The 21,245-nt window shown below is 55.7% G+C and overlaps 6 protein-coding genes across 6 annotated transcripts; 4 read left to right on the top strand and 2 right to left on the bottom strand.

Moving 5' to 3' along the window:
- Window positions 1–33: 33 nt before the first annotated feature.
- ASPZODRAFT_128645 (hypothetical protein) lies at window positions 34–3,492 on the bottom strand. The gene has a single exon (XM_022722076.1). It carries the CDS (start codon window positions 3,029–3,031, stop codon window positions 314–316), a length of 2,718 nt encoding a protein of 905 aa, XP_022584560.1. The 5' UTR covers window positions 3,032–3,492; the 3' UTR covers window positions 34–313.
- A 68-nt stretch (window positions 3,493–3,560) lies between these two features.
- Window positions 3,561–7,254, bottom strand: ASPZODRAFT_22745 (hypothetical protein). The gene is made up of 2 exons (XM_022727905.1): window positions 5,398–7,254; window positions 3,561–5,187 (listed from the first exon to the last, which is right to left on the bottom strand). Exons 1-2 carry the CDS (start codon window positions 7,091–7,093, stop codon window positions 3,677–3,679), a joined length of 3,207 nt encoding a protein of 1,068 aa, XP_022584559.1. The 5' UTR covers window positions 7,094–7,254; the 3' UTR covers window positions 3,561–3,676.
- Window positions 7,255–9,772: 2,518 nt separating this feature from the next.
- Window positions 9,773–11,944, top strand: ASPZODRAFT_1094167 (hypothetical protein). Its single transcript, XM_022720979.1, has 3 exons — window positions 9,773–10,648; window positions 10,730–11,763; window positions 11,837–11,944. The coding sequence occupies exons 1-2, from the start codon at window positions 9,810–9,812 to the stop codon at window positions 11,532–11,534; spliced, it is 1,644 nt and encodes a 547-aa protein (XP_022584558.1). The 5' UTR covers window positions 9,773–9,809; the 3' UTR covers window positions 11,535–11,763; window positions 11,837–11,944.
- Window positions 11,945–12,003: 59 nt separating this feature from the next.
- ASPZODRAFT_128640 (hypothetical protein) lies at window positions 12,004–15,614 on the top strand. The gene is made up of 2 exons (XM_022722075.1): window positions 12,004–14,544; window positions 14,628–15,614. Exons 1-2 carry the CDS (start codon window positions 12,187–12,189, stop codon window positions 15,471–15,473), a joined length of 3,204 nt encoding a protein of 1,067 aa, XP_022584557.1. The 5' UTR covers window positions 12,004–12,186; the 3' UTR covers window positions 15,474–15,614.
- A 92-nt stretch (window positions 15,615–15,706) lies between these two features.
- On the top strand, window positions 15,707–19,053 carry ASPZODRAFT_89824 (hypothetical protein). Its single transcript, XM_022730371.1, has 4 exons — window positions 15,707–16,147; window positions 16,226–17,467; window positions 17,521–17,623; window positions 17,694–19,053. The coding sequence occupies exons 1-4, from the start codon at window positions 16,051–16,053 to the stop codon at window positions 19,021–19,023; spliced, it is 2,772 nt and encodes a 923-aa protein (XP_022584556.1). The 5' UTR covers window positions 15,707–16,050; the 3' UTR covers window positions 19,024–19,053.
- Window positions 19,054–19,620: 567 nt separating this feature from the next.
- On the top strand, window positions 19,621–21,162 carry ASPZODRAFT_157040 (hypothetical protein). The gene is made up of 2 exons (XM_022726293.1): window positions 19,621–19,748; window positions 19,832–21,162. Exons 1-2 carry the CDS (start codon window positions 19,640–19,642, stop codon window positions 21,007–21,009), a joined length of 1,287 nt encoding a protein of 428 aa, XP_022584555.1. The 5' UTR covers window positions 19,621–19,639; the 3' UTR covers window positions 21,010–21,162.
- The last annotated feature ends 83 nt before the right edge of the window (window positions 21,163–21,245 follow it).

The following is a 21,245-nucleotide window of genomic DNA, read 5'->3' as shown; positions in this document are numbered from 1 at the left end:
CGGGTTATCAGCAGTACGTATCGGATGATTTTGGCATATTATTGATGATTCTAGAAAGTGGTACAGCTTACTACTAGGTAAAGTTAAATACATTAAATGATAATTATAAAAACTAGAACCAATAGTTTAATATGTTCCTGTCTTGGTGTACGCCCTGCGGATGACATGCGCCCTGCGCTTGACAAGGCGGATCAAGGGTATATATATATCAGGCTCGACAGTATGAAAACGATTCCTCTTCTTTTTCCCAAAATTACTCAAGACAAATTGGAAGAAAATGTTGAAACCCTTTCTACCTGTCCCCAGGGGTGAGTTATAAGTGTCTCGGGCTTGGGATGTGAATGGGCGCTACGGTCGAGGACTTGGCTGCTGGTTGCATCTCTGATGGAGGGACCGGCTCACAGTCATCCATAGGAAAGGTGGGATCAAAATCCAACCCGTCCAGATTGTCTGGCTGGAGATCGGTGTAGGTGTCGTTCAAACGCTGCAGAAATTCCGGATCGAATCCCATCTGCACCAGTGGATCGACGGTGGAGCTATGCAGGGGCGCCGACGAGAATGACGCCGACTGACCAGCGGCGGAGAAGTTGCTCCCCCAGTCGGTGGACAGGGCCGGGGCGGTCGGGGCCACGGCAGAGCCCGAGGCCATGCCGGAGAAGCTGCCGACGTAACTGCCCGCCAGACTACCGGGCATGCTCGGCGCTGCGGAGGAGGACTGGATGGCGGGACTGTGGAAGCCAGAGCCGGAGTACCGGGAGCTGGTGGTGGTGGTGGTGGTGATTGGGAGAGATCGACGGCACAGCACGCGAGCAAGCGGGTTGGACTCGGCGGGGGGGACACGAAGCCCCCCCTGCAGGGCAAAGGGCGGTTGCATGCCTAGGTCGGAGAGTTGGATGTGCTCCGCATTCGGGACGGGTTCGAGGCCGGCGTCCCGTTTCAGGACACTGAGCCAGACCGGGTTGTCGGCGCAAGTCTGGTTCCATGGATCATCGCTGTCGTAGATGACCCGACGGCCGTGGTTTTGGATCATCTGGTCGGTGGGATATACTCCCATGGCAACTTGAGCACGGATGTACGCGGTCAGCTCCCGTTGGATGCGACTCCAACAGTTGGCGTCTTCCGGCACTTTCAGCTTGGACGGCATATCGCCAGACGATTCCTCGTCGGGGTTGATGGCCGCCGCCGCCACATGGGCCGTCTTCCAGGGATCGAGCGAATTGCGCTCGTTTCCGATCAGATACGGCGGGATGGCATTTTCGACGAGAGCCTGGATGGAAGGGTCGAACCCCCAATCCCCCTGCCATTGACTCATGTCGGCGCCGCTCTTGAAGTGGGCGGCGAGGTGGTCGACGCGGGCTTTCCAGGTGGTGAACTGGGTGTCGCAGAAGCCGCACCGCGAGCGGATCTCCGTCGTACTGCTGTACCAAGCCTCCATGGAGGCTTCTTCAAACTTGACGTTGTGCATCAGCCGCAGGTGTTGGTGGAGATGATCCTTGCGGTAGAAGCTGCGTTCCTGGGCGTCTTTCTCCTGGCAGGCACTGTAGTTGTGCGATTCCAGGTGGTCGGCGTCCGGGTTGGGCGCCAGACAGAAGACACAGACTGCCTGGGTGCCGTGCAGCTGGACGATCCCCCCCTGCGGCGAGCAGGTCCACTTGTCCAGGGCGAGGTGCAGGGACTTCTCGTGCCGCTGCCAGTCATACTTGGCCGGGAAGGAGTCGGCGCAGAAGGTGCACTGGAAGATGCGCGCGCTGCGGGCCTTGTGCAGGTTGAAGGTGTTGACGGGGGTCTGCGACTTGCGGCGACGGCGACGGTCCTTGGAGGACCGATCCATTGAGCCCCGGGACCCCAACGACAGGCGATGGGAGAAGGCAGAGGCAAAGGAAAAGTCCGAGGTGGACGAGCGGCTGGTGCCCTGACTGCTGCTGACGGAGATCGACGGGGCATGGTGCTGGTGCTGGTGGTGGTGCTGCTGGAGCCGGTGGTTGGAGTTGTTGGCATGGCTTGAGTCATCGTTGCTCGAGGCCGTCTTCCGGGAATAGGAGCGCACGTGACCGGCGGGCGATGGGCGTTGCTGGGCAGCGGGACGGATCGGGGTATTGACCAAAGCGCGCAGAATATCGGAGGTGGCAGCCGGTTCGTTTTCCGGGGGCGAGTGTTTCCAACGTTCGAACGGCGTCATGGTAGAGATATCCAGGGGGGCCGTCTTGGTGGCGGTGGTGGAAGAGGAAGAAGAAGAAGGAGAAGCAGCAGAAGAAGAATAAGCCGGGATGTTGATGGCACCCGGGATAGGCGGCGAGCTGCTGCGCGGCGGGACGTCGCGAATAACCTTGCCGCGGCGACGAGCGTTGGCCAGCCAGTTGCAGATCTGGGAGCGCTTGAGGCCCGTCCACTCCTTCAGCTGGTCCTTTTCCTGCTCGGTGGGATAGGGATGATGGCTGTGTTCCTGGAGCCAAGTCTTGAGGACACGCAGGGCCTCGCGCGAGAGACGGGCGTTGCTCTTGCGAGCGCGGCTCTCTCCATGGTCGAACCCGCCGGGCCCCGAGAGGGACCAGAGAGCCTTCTTGCCCGTCAGGCCGCCCGTGGGGATGTCGACGTTCTCGTTCACGGGGTGTAAGGTGTCGAGGAACTTGCCCGGCTCCTTGGCGTGGGCGAAGCTGCACTCTCGGTACAAGGCGATGCAGCAGGTGCACGAATACTGCATGACACCTCTTTTCCCCACGAAGCAATCGAACCCCATCCGCCTGCAGAAATCACAGGGGTCTTTCGCCGCGATGGTCGGCCACGCGGGCGCGGGCAGCGCAGCACCGTCTTCTCCCGTAGCATTGGGAACAGCGTCCTCTGGCTGCTCGCCCGCAAACTGGGGTCCAAGCTGGCCAGACAGGTCCTGCGGGAAATCCAGCGAGCCCTCGAGGGCCAGAGACTCGTAGTTGGCGGCCTGGTCGGTCTCGTCCAGCTCGAGATAGTCGGACACCACGTCGTCGCTCTGGGCGTGAGACCCGAACGACGCCCTGTCGAAATCAAAGTATTCCATCGTTATAGCTGATCGATGGATATATGATTAATAGATGATTTATCGGCGATCTCTTTGACAATCTCGTTCCAATTTCACTGCAATCTCACTGCAATCTCACCGCAATCTCGTTCCAATCTCGCTGCAATCTCACTGCAATCTCACTGCAATCTCGTTCCAATCTCTCACCGGATCCAGGCAGCAAGTCAGACCAGGCCTTACCCTTTCTCTTTCAGCGACAGGAGAGACAACGGCAGTATGGAAGAGACACAGACAGCGTCTCCCGTTGGCAGGAAGATGAAGGAGAGGCAGCCATGGTCAGCGAGTCCACGACTGCCTGCTGAATAAGGCAAGTCTGCACCGGCACGCCCTTTCGATGACAAGTTACCGCGCTATGCCTGATTGGGTGTGGGCTTGCGGTATCGGAGATTCTTAGTAAGCATTAGTTAGTGACTCACGTCATGTGATATCGGGGACACCTTCCCAATGAAGTTAGATATATAATTATTCAAAAGTCACGTGTTATGCTTAGTAAGACCACTTTATTATACCCGGCAAATAGTATAATTATAGGAGTGACGATGCAGATGTCTATTGATCTAGTTATCTTAATAAACATCTAGAGCATATGTAGTATGTAGTATATGCAATTCATCTAGTATCAAGTCAATTCCACCAGAAACTCAAGCTAACCCCCCCCCTCAATCCACGCACATAATGCCACCATCCAACAGGGATGTAGAGGGCGTCACCCTCACGCAGGACCGTCTCGACGTATTCTGCCTGCATGAAGCCGGGCCACTGGGCGTCCCACTGCTCGGATTCAGCGGGCGAGAGTTCGATAGACGCCAGGTCGACCTGGGAAGTATTCGACATGTCAACTTCACCTTCAGTCTTGTTTTCACTTTCTGTCTTGGTTTCACTGTCAGTCTTGGTTTCGCCTTCACTTTCACTCTCGCTTCCGTGCTTGCCCGGCTTCTCCATCCCCCTCGGGTAGATCTGGGAGGCGGGCGTGTGCGGCGAATACAGCCGAATGTACTTTGCCCCGACGACCTGGACGAGGATGTTATGGTAAGGATCATGGTGGAGGGGGGAGATGGTCCACGCGGGACCAATCCAGGTATTAATAATCGGATCGACTTCTTCTTCTTCTTCTTCTTCTTCTTCTTCTGCTTCTTGTCTCTCCCTCTTGAGGTAAAGGGGAGTCCCTATCTCAGGCTTGGGCGGATCAATGAAGCAGTAATCCGGGACCGCGATATCTCTTCTCAGCGCAGGAATCTGAGCCAGCAGATCATGTTGCGCCATATATCCCGTCTGAGAGTCCGTGTGGCGCCACAGATAGTTATCCACAAACTCGCCAAAGGGCATGATCTGCTGGCCCCATCCTTCATCGGTGTAGGACCTTCCAATCTCGACGGGGACGAGCCGTTGACCCCCCAACGTCTGCTTCATCCAGTACTCGCGCGAACTCCACGGCCGATCCGATAGAGCGGGCCAGTGCTCGAAGGCGCCCGTGATCACCAGCGGCGTACGCTGGGTGTGCATGTGTTTCTCGACTGTTTCAAACGACGGAGCCGCCAGACGGGGGATCTCAAACTGTAAGCATGGCGGGGGGGACGAATCAGGTGGGAACATAGGAGGCGACAGTTTGCGTTTTTTCATCCGACACATTCCTTCTTCTTCTTCTTCTTCCGTACTCTTGTCGCTATCGTTTGTTTCGCTGAGAGTTTCTAGAGAAAAGAAAATCCTCTCGATCAATTCCTCCCGCATCATCCCTCCCGTCATGATCAACGCGCGATCAAGCAACTGCACAACAGACGATACCCACGCCGTTGTCAGAACCCGATCATCTCTTCCTAGACGCTCGCACGTCCTCATATATTCCTCCTCCTCTTCATCCTTCCAAACAGGATACTCTAGCCTGCATTCCGAGCAGATCAGCTGACACGCCTTGACGAGACTGGCGTCCGTGTACAGCCGGCGCCAGCATGGCTGCACGTCTTTGAAGGGGAACACGCGCAGGTTCGCGTCGGCGTGTTGTAGAGCGGCGTCGGGATCGAGCAGGGGATGGACGTACGTGGCGTCTTGTCTGCACTGGAGGATCGGGTCGGCGGCGGAGGGAGTGGCGATTGAAGAAAGCGTTTCGGCGAGGAGTGCTTGGAGAGTCATTTCAGAATCTGGTGGTTGTTTAGTTGAGATAAGCTTATCATGCCTACCGGGAGGTACTTATAGTCTTTCTTACATATTCACTACAAATATTTAATCTTTATAAAGAACTTATTTTACTAATCCTACTTTTTCTATTGATAAAGAACTTGTTTAATAACATATAGAAAGAAAATATATACAGAGCTGAGATTATTGCAGAGCTTCGCAAATCTACCTACGGATACTGTCGAGTAAATCGACAACTAACCGAGGAATACCCCCGACGCCCTCCCCCCGGATAGCACTCACAGGGAGGACAGTGACGCTCTCCCGCCAGCCTTCGTCATAGCCGCCCGGGTGTGGTTCGACACCGGTCTCGACGTTTTTGAGATAGCTTTCCAAGGCGTGGAACTGCTCCTGGGTGTGTTCCAGGTCGGCTTTTGTGGCGACGACGAACCACGGTTTGGTATGGATGGGAGGTAAGGCGAGAGGAGGGAGAGTGGAGCCTCCAGAAGAAGAAGGGGGATCTCTGAGTTCGGGCAAGCCATCAGAGGGACGCCAATCTAGAGACTCGTCGGATTGGATTGGGCCCTCCTCGCGGAAGCGTTCGTATTCGCCCAGCTCATGCCACAAGCCTTTCAGACCTGCGATAGGATCACCGCGGCTGAGATCTATGACAAAGGCCAGGATTCCAGCGCGTTCGATGTGACGGAGAAACCCCAAACCAAGCCCGCGGTCCAGGTGGGCATCCTCGACGAGCCCCGGAATGTCGGCGATGGTGAAGTTGGGGCGGGAGGAGGAGGAGGAAGAGGGGGAGGAGGATTCGACTAGCGGGCGACCCTTGTGGTTGTCGAGGACAACGGTGCCGATGTGCGGGGAGAGGGTGGTGAACTCCCAGTTACCGACACGGGTGCGGCTGTTGGTCAGGGAGCGCAGCAGGGTGCTCTTGCCGGCGTTGGGCTTGCCCACCAGGGCGACGTCGGCCAGCAGCTTGAGCTCAAAGTCGAGCTCCAGCTTCTTGCCTCCCTCGCCGCGGGCGGCGAACTTGGGCCTCCCCGCCGACTGGGTGACAAAGTGTGGGTTACCAAACCCGCCGACCGCGCCGGCCGCCAGCAGCAGCGGCTTGTCCATGTGGCGGAACAGGTCGAGGTAGATGGGGGCGGCGGGTTCGAGCATCGCCTGGGCAGGTCGTCGCGGCGGCGACCGTGGGAAAGCCATGGTCCAGAAGTCTGACGGCTTGGCACCCGGGTATAGGACCCAACGGTCACGGCGGAGGGCAAAGTCTTCTTCTCCCTCGTCCTCGTTCAGCTGTAAGCCATGTCGGTCCTCTGCCTGCTCGTCTGCATCGCCGTATCCCTCCTCCTCCTTCCGTCTTGCAGCCTGCAGGTCCTTCTCTCTCTGCCGCCGCCGCCGCAGCTTCCGTTCCTCGCGGAATCGAGCCTCTTCTTCCGTGACGGGGTCGTAGCGGCTGATTTCTCGCACCACCGTCCCGACAGGCACCTGGAGCAGCACATCCTCGCCACGCCGACCACCTTTGTTCTTGCCCTGTCCGTTTCTGCCGCGACCGGCTTTGATGATCCCCCGCCGCGCCAGTTTGTGTAGACTCGTCAGCCCCTCGACCGCCTGGATGTAGACGTTTCCCCCGGTCCCGCCGTCTCCGCCATTGGGAGGACCCTCCTCGATGTATTTCTCGCGCAGGAAAGAGACACATCCGGCACCGCCGGAGCCCGCCCAGACCGTCGCGCGGCATTTATCCTGGAAGATGAAACGCGAGTAATCGTCTGGCGAAGGGTTGAGGTGGGTGGAATTTTCTAGAGTGGGTGTAGGTGTAGGTGTAGGTGGAGTGGGTGCAGTGCTGGTGAATCGAGTCCAGGTGATAGGAGTGCTCCCTCGCAGGGAGCGAGAAAGAGGTCGAAGCCGATGGCATCGACACATTGTAGTGTGAATAACCTGCTCACAATTTGTCTGTCGCTGTAGCTGAACTGAGCTTCGATCGACGATAACGAAGCGTCACGTGTGTCACATGATATCACGTGGTGATAAGGAGCTTACTAAGACACCTAGGTACTTTCCACTTGGCACTCACTGAGTCACTGCTCTGTACTCTGTACAGTCATGATTCTAGAAGACATCCACTCCTAATAATACTCCACTACTCCCACTACTCCGGACTGGAGAAGTCACAATCTATCTACGACTATCGATTATGACTACACTGTTCTCCGTACCGTACATGCACTCCGGATTCCAATGGAGCGGTGAGTGGCTTTTGGAGGGGGCTGTGAATCGCCAGGACGGTTTTTCCGTGAGGATTGCATGCAGGCTCGGATAGGTACCTACTAGGTAGCTCTAACTCTATGGTAGTACGTACGTAGTATCCATGTAGTATACTTACTGGAGGAGTGGTATGATCTGTAAACAGAGTACTCCATACTCGTACTCGTACTCCGTACTTTGTAAAAATTATGTATCAAAAGTACGCTGTCATTTTGGACGTGGAATTTTGTCTGTGGGCCGGACTGACTGGCACGGAAGACATCCGACGTCGCCTTGAACAGTATTAATAATAGTACAGGAGTAACTTCAGACCTCGGTACTAACTAACTAGTTAACGAGTTAACTACTTCGTAACTACGGAGTACTCCGTACTTATTCAATGATCCGCCTCCGCGGCACCGGAAAGGGGTCTCCGGGCTCCCAGGAGGATTCGGGTCGGAAATTTGGCTGAAGGAGACAGTCTCCCCACCCACCCAACAAATGGGTTCGCTGGGGCGTTTCAGCTGAAAATTGGGATCGATATACTAGGGAGGATAATTGGGTGACGGGAGATGGACTAGGTGAAGAGACTACCCCCTGCGACGTCACCACCGGGCGGACCCGACAGTCTGGCTCGCAGACGATCATTACAGTAGTCTGTTGGAGAATCCTTCTAGCAACGATTCTCGCCTTCTGTCTTGAATCTCCTCCCAGGTGTACGGGTACGGAGTACCCAGTAATCACCCAGATGGATCCCCAGGAGCAAATGGCGGTGTCTCACCGTCTTTCTGGCGTCAGAAGTTTCCCTCCGCTGCACCACTGTTTGCTTGTCTTGCATTGCAGTCACTCAGGTGCTCACTTGACCGCCGAGTCGTTTGATTATTCTTCCGTTGTGTAATAGACCTGGTACCTAGTAATAGATACTAGTACCTGGTAGTGGTAGTAGTATTACTAGGTAGGTAGGAGGTACCTCCTACCTACCTAAGTATAGATACCTAGGTAGTAGTATCTAGTAATAGTACTCCGTACTCCGTACTACCGTCTGCCTTACCAGGCCTGATACTCCTACTGGTACCCATCAATCAAACGCACCGTTGCAACCATGCTGCGGCTGCCCATCTGCGGTTGGCCGGCGTGACGCCTCCGAATGCTCCGAGTGGACGCGGAAGAAAGAGTGTCGCGTGATCTTCTCGTTTGCTGTCTCGGAGGTCTGGGAAGATGGCCATTGGTAGTAGAGAGGGAGGTTAGGTTAGGTACCTAGTAAGGTAGTAAACTAGTTAGTTAAGGTATACTGTAGAGGTTATGTACTGACTTGAGTGGGAGAGTAGAGTATGACGTCTCTCCGCGTGGCATCAGGCACTGATTAGGCGACTGGGGCAATATCAATGATAATCCAATATCAATAATCATGAAGCAAGGAACAGAGTTTGGATTGTGACAGGTCACTCAATGTGCGGAGTACTTTTATTGTATGTATGGTACTTTACCGTACTTTACCATACAGTATGTACTTTTGTCAGCACAAAGGACATAGTCTATCTATATATTATATATATATAAATATATTATAGGTATATATATTATAGGTATATATATTATATGTATATATATTATATGTATATATATTATGGAGTATATATACTGTACACAGTATATATTATATACTACTATATATACTAGGTATAATATACAGTATTTACCGTATGCCGGAACCGGCTTGTTACCATGACTCGTCCACCGTCAATTGTTCAGACCTGTAGCCTCCCTCCCCTTCCCCCTTTCTTGCATCACCCAGTCGGAAACCCCCGATCGGATCGAGCTTATTTTTTTCTTCTGTTTATTTTTGATATCCATTATTTATTGCCAAAGAATCAAATCCTACGAAAGAAATGTGGAGCGATTGTTTGCTCGCCCGCCTCTGCTGGGCCAACCGTTGACGTCTGACAGACTCGCGGAGAGTATAAAGGGCTGCCATATCTGATCGATCAAGCCGAAGCTGTCCCTTCTTTTCCTTTATATTCTGTCTTTTCTTCCTCTCCTCATCTCTTCATCTATCATCTCTTCATCTATCATCTCCTCATCTCCTCATCTCCTCATCTCCTCATCTCCTCATCTCCTCATCTATCATCTCATCTATCAACTATCGTCTACTCATCATCTATCATCTCATCTAGAGAATGCTCTAAACCTGACAATCCTCATCATGCTTGGAATTCGTGCCTCCTGTCTAGGGGGGCGTCAGCCCAAGAAGGGCGCTGAGTTCCCTGTTCGTCAGCTGTTCGTGTTGGGTGAGTGGAAGGATCCTGCCAAATACCAGCCAGAGAAGAGAACCAGAGAAGAAAAAGGCTAATGAATATGATTAGCCATCTGTCGGATCTGCGAGCCTATCGCCTTCATGTCCATCTTCCCCTACGTCTATCGTATGGTTGAAGCCTTCCATGTGACGGACAACGACCGCAAGATCGCCCTCTACGCCGGCATGATCACCTCCGCCTTCACCTTTGCCGAGTTTTCCGCCGGCATGTTCTGGGGCCGCATGAGCGACCGCATCGGCCGCAAGCCCGTCCTGCTCATGGGTCTGCTGGGCACCGCCCTCAGCATGCTGCTCTTTGGCTTCGCCCCCAATCTGGCCACTGCCATGGTCGCCCGCGCCCTCGGCGGCTTGCTGAACGGCAACATCGGCGTCCTGCAGACCACCGTCGCCGAGATCGTCACCGTCAAGGAGCACCAGCCCCGCGCCTACTCCATCATGCCCTTTGTCTGGTGTTTGGGCTCCATCATCGGCCCCGCCATGGGCGGTGCTCTCGCCCAGCCCTGCGACAACTATTCCACCCTCTTCGCCCGCGGTTCCCTCTTCGACCGCTTCCCCTTCCTGCTGCCCAACCTCGTCTGTCTGGTCGTCCTCGCCTTCGGCCTCATCATCGGCTTTCTCTTTCTCGAGGAGACCCATCCCGACCGCAAACACCGCCGCGACATCGGCCTCGAATGGGGCGCCTGCCTGCTGGACCGCTACTGGGGGTCCCGCCTCCAGTTGCCCGACCACTCTGAACCCCCTCTGCCGTCCGACGAGGCCTTTTTCGCCTACGGAGACCTGCCTCCTCCGGAGTACGAGCCAAGCGAGGCTGCCAAGCCGGATGACGACGTCGAGGCGCACCTCAAGACCCAAATTCCCGTCGGCAAGGCATTCACCAAGCAGGTCATCATCAACATCGTCGCCTACGGCATTCTCGCCTAGTAAGTACTTACCCCCCTCGCGATCAATTCCCTCGAGTGTGTCAAAAGTCTAACAGGAAAAAAAAAAAATTACAGTCACAGCGTCTCCTTTGATCAGTTGATGCCCGTCTTCCTCAGCACCCCCCGGGCCGAAGACACCACCGTCCCCACCTCACTCCCCTTCCGATTCACAGGCGGCCTGGCCCTCTCCACCAAGACGATCGGGTTCATGCTTGCCGTGCAAGGGGTGTACTCCATGATCGCGCAGCTGTGGTTCTTCCCCTGGGTGGTACGGCGGTTCGGTACCCTGCGTACATTCCGCACGGTGCTCCTCGTCTGGCCGCCGCTGTACCTGGCCGTCCCCTACATCAGTCTCCTGCCGACCCCCTTGCAGATGCCCGCCGCGTACGCCGCCCTGATCGCCAAAATCACCCTGCACGTCATCGCCTTCCCCGCGACAGCCATCCTGCTCGCCAACGCCGCGGCTCCCCACCTCCTCGGCTCCATCAACGGTGCCGCCGCGTCCACCGCCAGCTTGAGCCGCGCGTTTGGCCCGACGGTGACGGGCCTGCTGCACTCGCGTGGCTTGGAGAGCGGCTACTCCATTCTCGCTTGGTGGGCGTGTGGAGCCGTGTGTTTCGCCGGCGCCGTGCAAAGCTTCTGGATGGAAGAGACCGAGTCGGTGCGTTTCAGCGAAAAGAGTCCTGCCACGCATACCTCGACTCTTGACACCGAGGAACAAGAACAGCAAGAACAACAACAAGAAGGAGAAGAAGAAGAAGAAGAAGAAGAAGAAGAAGAAGAAGAAGAAGAAGAAGAAGAAGAACGACGGCTTCTCACCCACATGGCCGAGTACGAGTTTGAGCACGATTTACACGATACACACCCCACGACCGAGTTTCACTGAAGTTTTTTTTTTTTTTTTTTTTTTTTTTCCCTCTCTTTTTTTCCCCCCACTGCATAGATTTGAACGATTTTCCCACATGGATTCGGAGCATGGCGCATCATACTAATAGACCAGAAACATTCGCATTTGGGCTTGCATCGGCGGTTATCTCTTTTGCGTTTCATTCTATCTCTGTTCTCTTCTCTTTCTCTATTAGAGTCTATCTACCAGCATTACGGAGTACTTGAAGGTGATATCTATTTCTAATACTTTCATTTTCCTCGAATCTCCTCGACGAACGCATTTATTAATCTCCGCTGTAGCCGCTTATCAGTAGCCAATAGAGACAGAAGTTATACGGAGTTCGCAGACAGAAGACAGGGACGGGGAGGACGGAGTACAGGGAATATTGTAATTGCACTCACTGTTGGTAGATTTTTTTGATTCGTATTAATCGTAGATATGCATAATTCATCGATTTATAATTTGTCGCTGATATGTAGTACCCCGTCCTCTGTATACTTACCTCTGGACTCTGATCTTCTTCCCCACCGAAAACGATCGAGAATTTGTCCGTCTTGTTACCCCAATTCTTCTGATTCTCCATCGATAATCCAGAGACCATCAACGACGACTCAATCCTACCAGACGAAATGGTCCTCCTGCTTCTACCATGCTGAATCCTCCCTCTCCTCTGACGAGGAAACGACCTGCCGACGACCTGTTGACCTCCGCACGCTCCGAATCAGCCTTGTCTTCAACAGCAACCACAGCAACCACAGCAACCACAGCAACCACAGCAACAGCAGCAACAGGAAAAGCGACTTCTTCCTCTTCCTCTTCCTCTTCCTCGTCGTTCCGTAACGTTTCGGCCTGTAATCGATGCCGCCTCCGCAAGAACAGATGCGACCAGCGGCTACCGCGGTGCCACGCGTGTGAAAAGGCCGCCGTGCGCTGCGTGGGGTACGACCCGATCACGAAACGCGAGATCCCACGCAGCTACGTGTATTTTCTCGAGTCGAGAGTGGCCTATCTGGAGGGGGTGCTGAGGGAAAATGATTTTGATTTCAAACCTGGGGTTGCTTTCGATGAAGAGGAGGCTTTGAGGATTGAGGCGGCGGACAGCAGCAGCAGCAGCAGCAGCAGCAGCAACAAGGATGGAGAAAGGGAAAGGGAAAAGGAAAAGGAAAAGAATCTTGATAAGGTGGAAAATAAGGTGGAAAATAAGGTGGAAAAACTAAAGGGAGGAAAACCCACAGGGCCAGGTCTGGATAATCTCGTGTCGAATATCGGCATGGTCTCGGTGCAGGGCACCTCTGACCCACGATACCTGGGCTCGACGTCTGGGATCTCCTTTGCGCGTGTCGTGTTTGCGGCGGTCAAGAGCTCGGTCGCGAGTGCTTCAGGATCATCAGGCTCGATTGTACGTCCCAAGGAGAGTCTGCCGCACAGCGCGACAGGGACGGCGGGCAGCACGACCCGCGACTCCTTCTTTGGTCTACAGACACGTCCGACGATGAACTGCGCGGCGTTTCCGGACCGCGAGCTGGGCGAGAAGCTCGCCGACTTGTACTTTGAACATGCGAATCCGCAGATGCCCATCCTGCACCGCGGGGATTTCATGGAGTTGTTCGATCGGACCTACGCCGTCGACGAGCCCCTGCGCTCCCCTCGCAGTCTGTATACCCTCAACATTGTTTTCGCCATCGGGGCGGGTATCATCTTTGAGGACAAGCCCGCCACGCCGGACGAGAAGCATCTTCCTCCTTCGGCGGAAAGTGGTGGTAGAGGCGGCGACGACGATTCCTCGCCCAGAGCCACTGCCGCCAACAAACGGCAACGCTTCGCCCCGGATCATCAGTACCAGCCGGAGGAATATCATGCTTCGGCCATTGTCCATCTGGAATCCTTCGTCAGCAATTCGGCTTCGGGTACCGACGGCTTCGGTGGCTTGGAGGAACTCCAGGCCGTCCTGCTGCTGGCCAGCTTTGCCCTGCTAAGACCCGTCGCTCCGGGTCTGTGGTATATTGTCGGCGTCGCGATGCGCCTAGCAGTCGATCTCGGTCTACATTACGAGGACGGCACGGGTATCGACGATCCTAACAACAACAACAACAACAACAACAGTAGCGCCGGCGCCAATAACAGCAATAATACTCGCACAATTGATGCGCGTGAACGTGGTCGCCGCGAGTGGGTGCGTGACCTGCGTCGCAGACTGTGGTGGTGCGTGTACAGCTTTGACCGGCTCGTGGGCACCTGTGTCGGCCGTCCGTTTGGCATCTCCGACCAAGTGGTCACCACCGAGTTTCCATCAATGCTCGATGACCAGTTCATCACCAAGACGGGCATCCATCCGCCTGGCGTCTCGCCAGAGGGCACCACTGCCCTCCCCGCCAGCTACAAGCTGGCCGCTCACCACTACTTCAAGCTGCGGCTATTGCAGTCTGAGATCCAGGATGTTCTGCAGTACCAGCAGGCCCGGTTTGCGCGACAGCGCGCTGCACACGCTCGGTTCATATCAGCCACCTCTTCCTCTTCCTCTTCCTCCGCCGTGACCACCACCGACTTTGTTCATTCCCACCTTTCCTCGCCCTTCCTGCAAGGGTTCGACTCCTTTCGCTCCTGGCGGCGCGATGTGCACCAGCGGCTTGTCGAATGGAAGGAAGGGGCCCCCTCGCAACAGGAGACCGGCGTGCGCTTCCCCGTCGGCTTTCTCGAACTCAACTACTGGCAGGCCGTCATCACGCTCTACCGTCAGAGCCTCACCGTGCCCGCCGAGCTGGCAGGGGAGCTCACCCCGGCCGACGACGGGCCTAGTCCTTCCTTCTCTACCTTGGAGGACGCCGAAGACGAAGATGACATCTACCTCAAGGTCGCCGAGGCGGGGCAGAAGGTCCTGCGCATCTACCGCCAGATGCACCATGTGCGCCTCGTCAACTATACCTACCTTGCCACGCACCATCTCTTCATGGCAGGAATCTCCTTTTTATACGCCATCTGGCACTCTCCGTTGGTGCGAAGTCGACTGGTGAGTTCTTCGTGTACTTGCAAGGGATCACTCTCCAGATACCCATGGTGATATCTGCTAATTTCTAATGCCTACTTTTGTAGACCCTCGATGATGTCGATTTCACCGTGTTGGCCGCCACCTCGGTCCTGGGCGACCTGATGCACAAGTGCCCGCCTGCCGAGGCCTGTCGCGACGCGTTCGAACGCATGAGCAAGGCAACCGTGCAGATGTGCCTGTCGACCACCGGCTTCGGGTCGCAGGTCGACACGTCGCGCGGATACAACGGCGGCGGTCCACGCATGCAGCCCGTGCCGCTATCTACCCACCACCACCACCACCACCACCACCACCGGCCGAGGCCGAACGATGCTCGTCGACAGGGACAGATGCAAGCACAGACGCAAGGACAGGGCAACCACAGCAGGCGGTCAAAACATCCGCGTCCCTCGCGTCCCCTACCCCGGTTCGACATGAACCTGGGGGATTTGTTTCACGAGAGCAACACCAACAACAATAGTCCGGATCGTTCGATACAGCAACCGCCGTACCCTTCGCGCCCGCAGTCGACAGAATACTACCGTACCCAACCGGAGAACTCGCTTTCTCCGCAGCAGCCGTATGTATATGCGAACTCACCCCAGAGTGCCTCTCCAGGGAGTGCTGGTGTTCCACCGTACACACAACAACAACAACAGCAGCAGCAACCCTTCCAGACAGCAGAGCACATTCCTAGCCTTGATTTTCTAAACTTCGATCCCATGAGCGAGCCTCCCGCCCCCGATACCGAGGGACAGCCCGGGTTCAGCAGTCTGCTGGGGGCGCCAGGAATCGATCTCGGATTTGGCATGGCGGTGGACTTTCAGCATGACTGGAGCGAGACGTCCAATTTCGATCTACTCGAAGGCTACTTTTTTGGAGGGCAGGGGGGGGGAGATCTAGTCGACTAGTAGTACATATTGACTATTACGAGTAACTAGTACTACAGTAGAGAGAGTACTACTGACGATTTATGTCTTGATACCATTATGATCAGTTTAAGTCGATTGATTTATATATTTTTTAATTCCACCCTCCCATTCTCTTTCCCTAGACGCTGGAAGAGTCTACTTGATTATTCCTATAGTGATGCTGGAGTCGGTTTTGGGCAGAAATTCTGTGGGCCGGAAAAACAACCAGCGACAACACATTTCAGACAACACAGCAGCGGAGGTTGTCCTGTCCTATTCTTTCTTCCCTACGGCTCTGCTCGTTGCTTTTCGTGATTACTCTCGTTTCAGGCCTGTATTTCTGTTTCTCTGTTTCTCTGTATCCACTACTCCCATCAGCTGCTCTCGTCACGATCGCGTCTGCGCCTGACAGCACAACGATATCTGCCTACGAAAAGACGAAAGACGAAAGACGAAAGACGTCCAGGGAGTTCCGGGGCGAATCTCCACAAATAAATAGCAGGATTGTCCGTTCTATCATGCTAGAGCCTCACCATCCCCTCGTGTCACGGTTAATCTAGGCCGTCACGTATCCACCATGACCAAGGCCGACGTGCGCAAGGACTACTACGCCGAGCTGGGGATCTCCCCCAGCGCGGACGCAGAGGATATCAAGAAACAGTTTCGAAAGCTGGGTAGGTTCTATAAACCAAACAGAAAGAAAGAAAGAAAGAAAGAAAGAAAGAGTGGTTGTGTTGGGGCTAATTTTGAAGCTCTCAAGTACCATCCTGACCGCAACCCTGGCCGCGAACCCGAGTTCAAGGCCAAGTTCCAGGCCATCCAGGCCGCCCATGAGATCCTCGGCGACCCCCAGCGACGATTGAAATATGACACCGACAGACTGCGTGCTGGGTATGGGAAGCTGTATGGGCCTCCGAACATGGGGGCTGCGCGGAAGCCCCCTCCCCCCGCTACGACTTCGACGAAGCCGCCGACTTCGAAAGCGTCGTATTTCAACACGAGACCGACTTCTTTCCAGGGCACATCGACAAGAGAAAGAGAAGGAGGGGCAGGAACCCCAGGAGGCATGCCCGGTGCTCAGAGATATGCGAGTTACGCGCGTGCTGCACCCCAGCAGCCGTGGCAGAAGACGCACGACAGCTCGCAGACAAGAGCGGATGCTTTTCGTGGGTTTCAGGATATGAAGGGGAGCAGCAGCGGTGCAAGCAACAATAATACCACGACTAATAATAATCCTACCTCAAACAACGGTGGAGGGTGGTCGTCGTTTGATCCGCATACAGGCCGCCCGATGCCCGGGGCGACCAGCAAACCCGCCAGACCTGGGCCGGAGCCCACCACAGGGCCCTTTGGCAACAGATCCAAGTCCGCCTACGAGTACTTCAAGTCGCCGCCGAGACAGGCCAGCACGGCGACCCCACCGCCGACCAGAAAGAAACAGGGCTTCGCGCCCCGGACCGCCGGCGGCGACGAGCCCATGGCCCCGAATACCTCGGCGTACACGCGCGACCGCCCGCACAGTAGTGCAAACCTATACGAATCGATGTCGTCCAAGGCACAAGCACAAGCACAGGCACAAGCACAGGCACAAGCACAGGCACAACCTGGTGTGACGCCCGAGCGGATGAGCAGTCGGTACGCCACCGCCGGCGGCGAAAAGACCTACTTTTCCAGCGCCTGGCTGGGTCGCTCCGCCAGCGTCCGCTCCCCTAACCATGCGAGTAGCCCGAGCCCCAACACGCGATCGCGCACGAATCCTCCCAGCCCGACGGCGCCGGAGCGCGGGCGTCATCGCAGTGCCAGCCCGAAACTCAAGAGAGACCACCACCACCACCGCGCGCGTCGCAACACATTCTCGGATACCACGAGTTCCAGCGAGGACGGCGACGATGACGAGGAGCCGTTCAAGCCCCGTGCGGTACCCAAGAGCAGGCTGCGCCCTCATCAGAAGTTCTCGGATTTCCATACCGAGCAGTACGATTGGCGAAGATCTGGTAGCTACCTTTATACTTCTCATGGAATGAATGAACCGAGGCTAACATTTCAGGCCATGATTCTGATAGTGCTGCATTGCGGGACTCCCATCGCCACCATCGCGAGACGCATTCCCACCGGCATGCATCTCAGGAGCGATACCCTACTGCCAATCCGTAGGTTTTCCTATTCTTTTTTTTCTTTTTTTTTCCGTCTGCATGCGCTTGTCTGATTGTCGTCTGCCAGTCACAATCTACACAAGAAATTCTCCGCAGAAGACTGGCGCGAGAGCTTCCAGTTCACCCCGACGGCCATGGACAATGGAGCACCCACCGCCGCGCAGGCATCGGCTCAGACATCGCGCCCTAGGGTTTCCCAGAGCCGCGGACGCCCAACGACCAAACATAATGCACGGACTGCCAAGTCGGGGACTCCGAGTAGTCACAATTCTTCGCGGTCGAATTCGGAGCCCGCAGCGCAGCAACAGCAGCAACAGCAACAGCCACAGTCGAATCATGGGTTCGCTGAAGGGACCTTCTCCATTGACGGCTGGGCGGAACAGTTGAAGAATCTCTCCTTTTTTGGATCTACGGGCCAGCCGGGACAGTCTACACAGCCAGCCGGACAGACCGGGCAGTCTACGCGTTCGAGAAAAACAAAACCAGCCGTCAAGGTGCGACCCGCTCCCCAGCCGGCGAGTGTGGCTACCGAGGCAGAAGAGGCGCGAGCCACGCTGGACGACGAACATGAACCTAAACCCAACGGACCACATGTGGAGGACAGCAGCGAAGCGATGGATATCGACGATATCCTACCGGAGGCGAAGCCCGAAGCAGCAAAGGAGGCTCCTGCTGCTGCTGCTGCTGCTGCTGCTGCTGCCGCCGCCGAGAAAGACCAGACGTTGAACATGAAGAACCTAGCGGAGACGACCCCCTTCACCAGTACCAACAACGGGGGTATCGAAGACCTACAGGACATCGGGACAACGTTGCCCTTTGAATCCCGGCCGAGGAACCTCCGCCCGCGCACCATGACGGCGGCGTCGGTGCGGCCGCGCGAGCTGAACTGTCCCAACCCGCCGAAACGGCCGCGGCCGCCCGTCCTGATGCCTGCGAGCAGCGGCGCGCCCACCACGCTTGTCCTCCCGCATGTCGCGTGGGACCGGTACGTGCGCGAGATGCACACGTACATGAAGGAATGGGCGGTGTTTGAGCGGCGGATGCTGGCGCACTTCAACGCCCGCCAGGAGGCCATCGAAACGGGCCTGGCGCCCAACTGGATCAGCGCCGTCGGCGATTCCTCCCGTCTTCATCTAGAACCCGATCAGGATGAATCCGATGACGAAGCTGGCGCGGCTCCTGCTCCTGCTCCTGCTCCTGCTCCTGCTCCTTCTGGAGACGGCCTTGATCTTATCCCCGGCGTTCCTCGCGGGGGTTACAACGCGTACCTGCGCGCAGTGGAGGAGGACGAAAAGGTACACAAGCATTGGGAGGTTGCGCGCGAGATGCACCGCGAATGTATCCTGGAGTTGGGCCAGATGCGCGAATGGATCCTGAATGGAGGGAAAGTGATTTAGTATTGGTTGGCGTTGCTTGACTGGATGTCTATGACTTATTATTGGCGTTATGTAGTTACTGGATTCTACGGTCTCTTGCTAATATACCCAATCGATGAAATCTTTCTTACTCATACTCATACTCTCTCTATACTCCATACTCCATACTATATAAGCGATTATTAAGATATTAGTCAGCAGTCAGATTGCTATAAACGTCCAGCCAATCAGACACAGGTAAAATCTCTCTCCGGAACCGGATACGGAGGATCCTTTGTGCCTCAGGCAGCCACTGACTCACCCGCAATTTAAATGATGCCCCTCCGCTGCCCCTCGGCCGCTCCGATTTTGTCGTTGGATCTTAACGATCGCGTTGCGTCGTTCGTGAGTACATCTTACAATATGATATTCTGCCTGGTGGGAGTGCTTGAGGTCTGATCTGCAATGGATCTGATTTCGAGCACTCGACTGAATTGACAATGACAATTGCTGACGGACGGCTTAGACTGCCTTAACAGTTAGCCTGGATCTACATCCCCGTATGCTCTCCATGCCTTTCCCATTCTATCTCGATCCTTGAATTTCAATTAAACGCTGACTACTCAAATTAAAGAGATAGATTTTTAAGAAAAAAAAAATGGTCACAATCGTCTTGGGCAGTCAATGGGGGGACGAAGGAAAGGGGAAGATCACAGATTTACTCTCGCAGGATGCAACTCTCTGCTGCCGTGCCGCTGGCGGCCACAGTAAGAGATCCTACAGAAAAAAAATCATCCATAATATCAATTGAAAATACTAACCTTTTTTTTTTTTTTTTTTTCTATTTTAGATGCCGGTCATACCATTGTTCATGACTCGGTCACCTACGACTTCCATATCCTCCCGTCAGGTCTCGTCTCGCCGAAATGCGTCAACCTGATCGGCGCGGGCACAGTGTTCCATGTGCCCAGTTTCTTCAAGGAGCTGGGTGCCCTGGAAGGCAAGGGTCTGAAGGGTGCGGCGCAGCGGGCGTTTGTTGCGGACCGTGCCCACGTCTGCTTCGACCTGCACTCGGTCGTGGACGGGCTCGAGGAAGCCGGTCTGGGCGGCCGCAAGGTCGGCACGACGGGCAAGGGAATCGGCCCTTGCTACGCTGACAAGGCGGCGCGGCGCGGCGTGCGGGTCGGGGAGATCTTCGACGAAGCCGTCTTTGAGCGCAAGCTGCGCGCCCTGGACGCCGGCTACCGCGCCCGCTTCGGCGACCTCGCCTACGACGTCGAAGAGGAGATTGCCCGCTTCCGCGAGTACCGCACGACGCTCAAGCCGCACGTTGTCGACCAGCTGGACTTTATGCAGAAGCACACCAACAGCCAGGACGGCACGGCGGCCAACACTCTGATCGAGGGCGCCAACGCCCTCATGCTCGACCTCGACCACGGCACGTACCCGTTCGTGACCTCTTCGTCGACCGGCCTGGGCGGCGCCATCCAGGGCCTCTCGCTGAACCCGACCAGCATCAAGAGCATCATCGGCGTGCTCAAGGCGTACACCACCCGTGTGGGATCCGGTCCTTTCCCCTCCGAACAGCTCAACGCCGTCGGCGAGAAGCTCCAGGCCGCCGGTAAGGAGGTCGGCGTCACCACCGGCCGCAAGCGTCGTTGCGGCTGGCTCGACCTCGTCCTCGCCCGCTACTCCCACGCCGTCAACCACTACACCGCCCTCAACCTGACCAAGCTCGACATCCTCGACGACTTTGACGAGATCAAGGTCGGTGTCGCCTACCGCCTCCCCGACGGCTCCCGCACCACGGGTTCCTTCCCTGCCGACGCCGCCGTCGTCGACAAGATCGAGGTCGAATACGTCACCCTCCCCGGCTGGAAGTCCTCCACCATGGGTCTCACCCGCTACGAGGACCTCCCCGTCAACGCCCGCGCCTACGTCGAGTTCATCGAGAAGGAGCTCGGTGGCGTCCCCATCAAATGGATCGGTACGGGGCCTGCCCGGGACCACATGATCGTCCGTCAGTGATTCCTTCCTCTCTCTCAAGTCCGTGCCTTTTCTTCACTCTCTTGTAAATTGCCATAGAAAATGGTGTGATAAGAATAAGATGGGTGGGGTTTCTCTTTGATGGTTCGCGTCTATCCCTTGAATAGATGTGTCTGTTCCCCCTTGAATAGCCATGAAATACTGCTTCATTATCACTTTAGAAAAAAAGTCTGAAAGAAAAAAAAAAGGTTCTTAAGAGTAGAGTCTTGAATTGAATT

The sequence above is a fragment of the Penicilliopsis zonata genome (assembly GCF_001890105.1).
Source record: "Penicilliopsis zonata CBS 506.65 unplaced genomic scaffold ASPZOscaffold_2, whole genome shotgun sequence".
Classification (NCBI taxonomy): Eukaryota; Fungi; Ascomycota; class Eurotiomycetes; order Eurotiales; family Aspergillaceae; genus Penicilliopsis; species Penicilliopsis zonata.
Note: the sequence above shows the minus strand (reverse complement) of the source record. Positions and strands in the feature narration are given on the sequence as shown.

Bases quoted from the DNA above. Each gene is read 5' to 3' on its own strand.
- ASPZODRAFT_128645 (XM_022722076.1), bottom strand. From the start codon at position 3,031: ATGGAATACTTTGATTTCGACAGGGCGTCGTTCGGGTCTCACGCCCAG.
- ASPZODRAFT_22745 (XM_022727905.1), bottom strand. From the start codon at position 7,093: ATGTGTCGATGCCATCGGCTTCGACCTCTTTCTCGCTCCCTGCGAGGG. The intron at 5,188-5,397 runs GTAGGTAGATTT...AACAACCACCAG, and splicing joins CGATTTACTCGACAGTATCC to ATTCTGAAATGACTCTCCAA.
- ASPZODRAFT_1094167 (XM_022720979.1), top strand. From the start codon at position 9,810: ATGTCCATCTTCCCCTACGTCTATCGTATGGTTGAAGCCTTCCATGTG. The intron at 10,649-10,729 runs GTAAGTACTTAC...TTACAGTCACAG, and splicing joins GCCTACGGCATTCTCGCCTA to CGTCTCCTTTGATCAGTTGA.
- ASPZODRAFT_128640 (XM_022722075.1), top strand. From the start codon at position 12,187: ATGCTGAATCCTCCCTCTCCTCTGACGAGGAAACGACCTGCCGACGAC. The intron at 14,545-14,627 runs GTGAGTTCTTCG...CTACTTTTGTAG, and splicing joins CGTTGGTGCGAAGTCGACTG to ACCCTCGATGATGTCGATTT.
- ASPZODRAFT_89824 (XM_022730371.1), top strand. From the start codon at position 16,051: ATGACCAAGGCCGACGTGCGCAAGGACTACTACGCCGAGCTGGGGATC. The intron at 16,148-16,225 runs GTAGGTTCTATA...CTAATTTTGAAG, and splicing joins GAAACAGTTTCGAAAGCTGG to CTCTCAAGTACCATCCTGAC. The intron at 17,624-17,693 runs GTAGGTTTTCCT...GTCGTCTGCCAG, and splicing joins CGATACCCTACTGCCAATCC to TCACAATCTACACAAGAAAT.
- ASPZODRAFT_157040 (XM_022726293.1), top strand. From the start codon at position 19,640: ATGGTCACAATCGTCTTGGGCAGTCAATGGGGGGACGAAGGAAAGGGG. The intron at 19,749-19,831 runs GTAAGAGATCCT...TTTCTATTTTAG, and splicing joins CCGTGCCGCTGGCGGCCACA to ATGCCGGTCATACCATTGTT.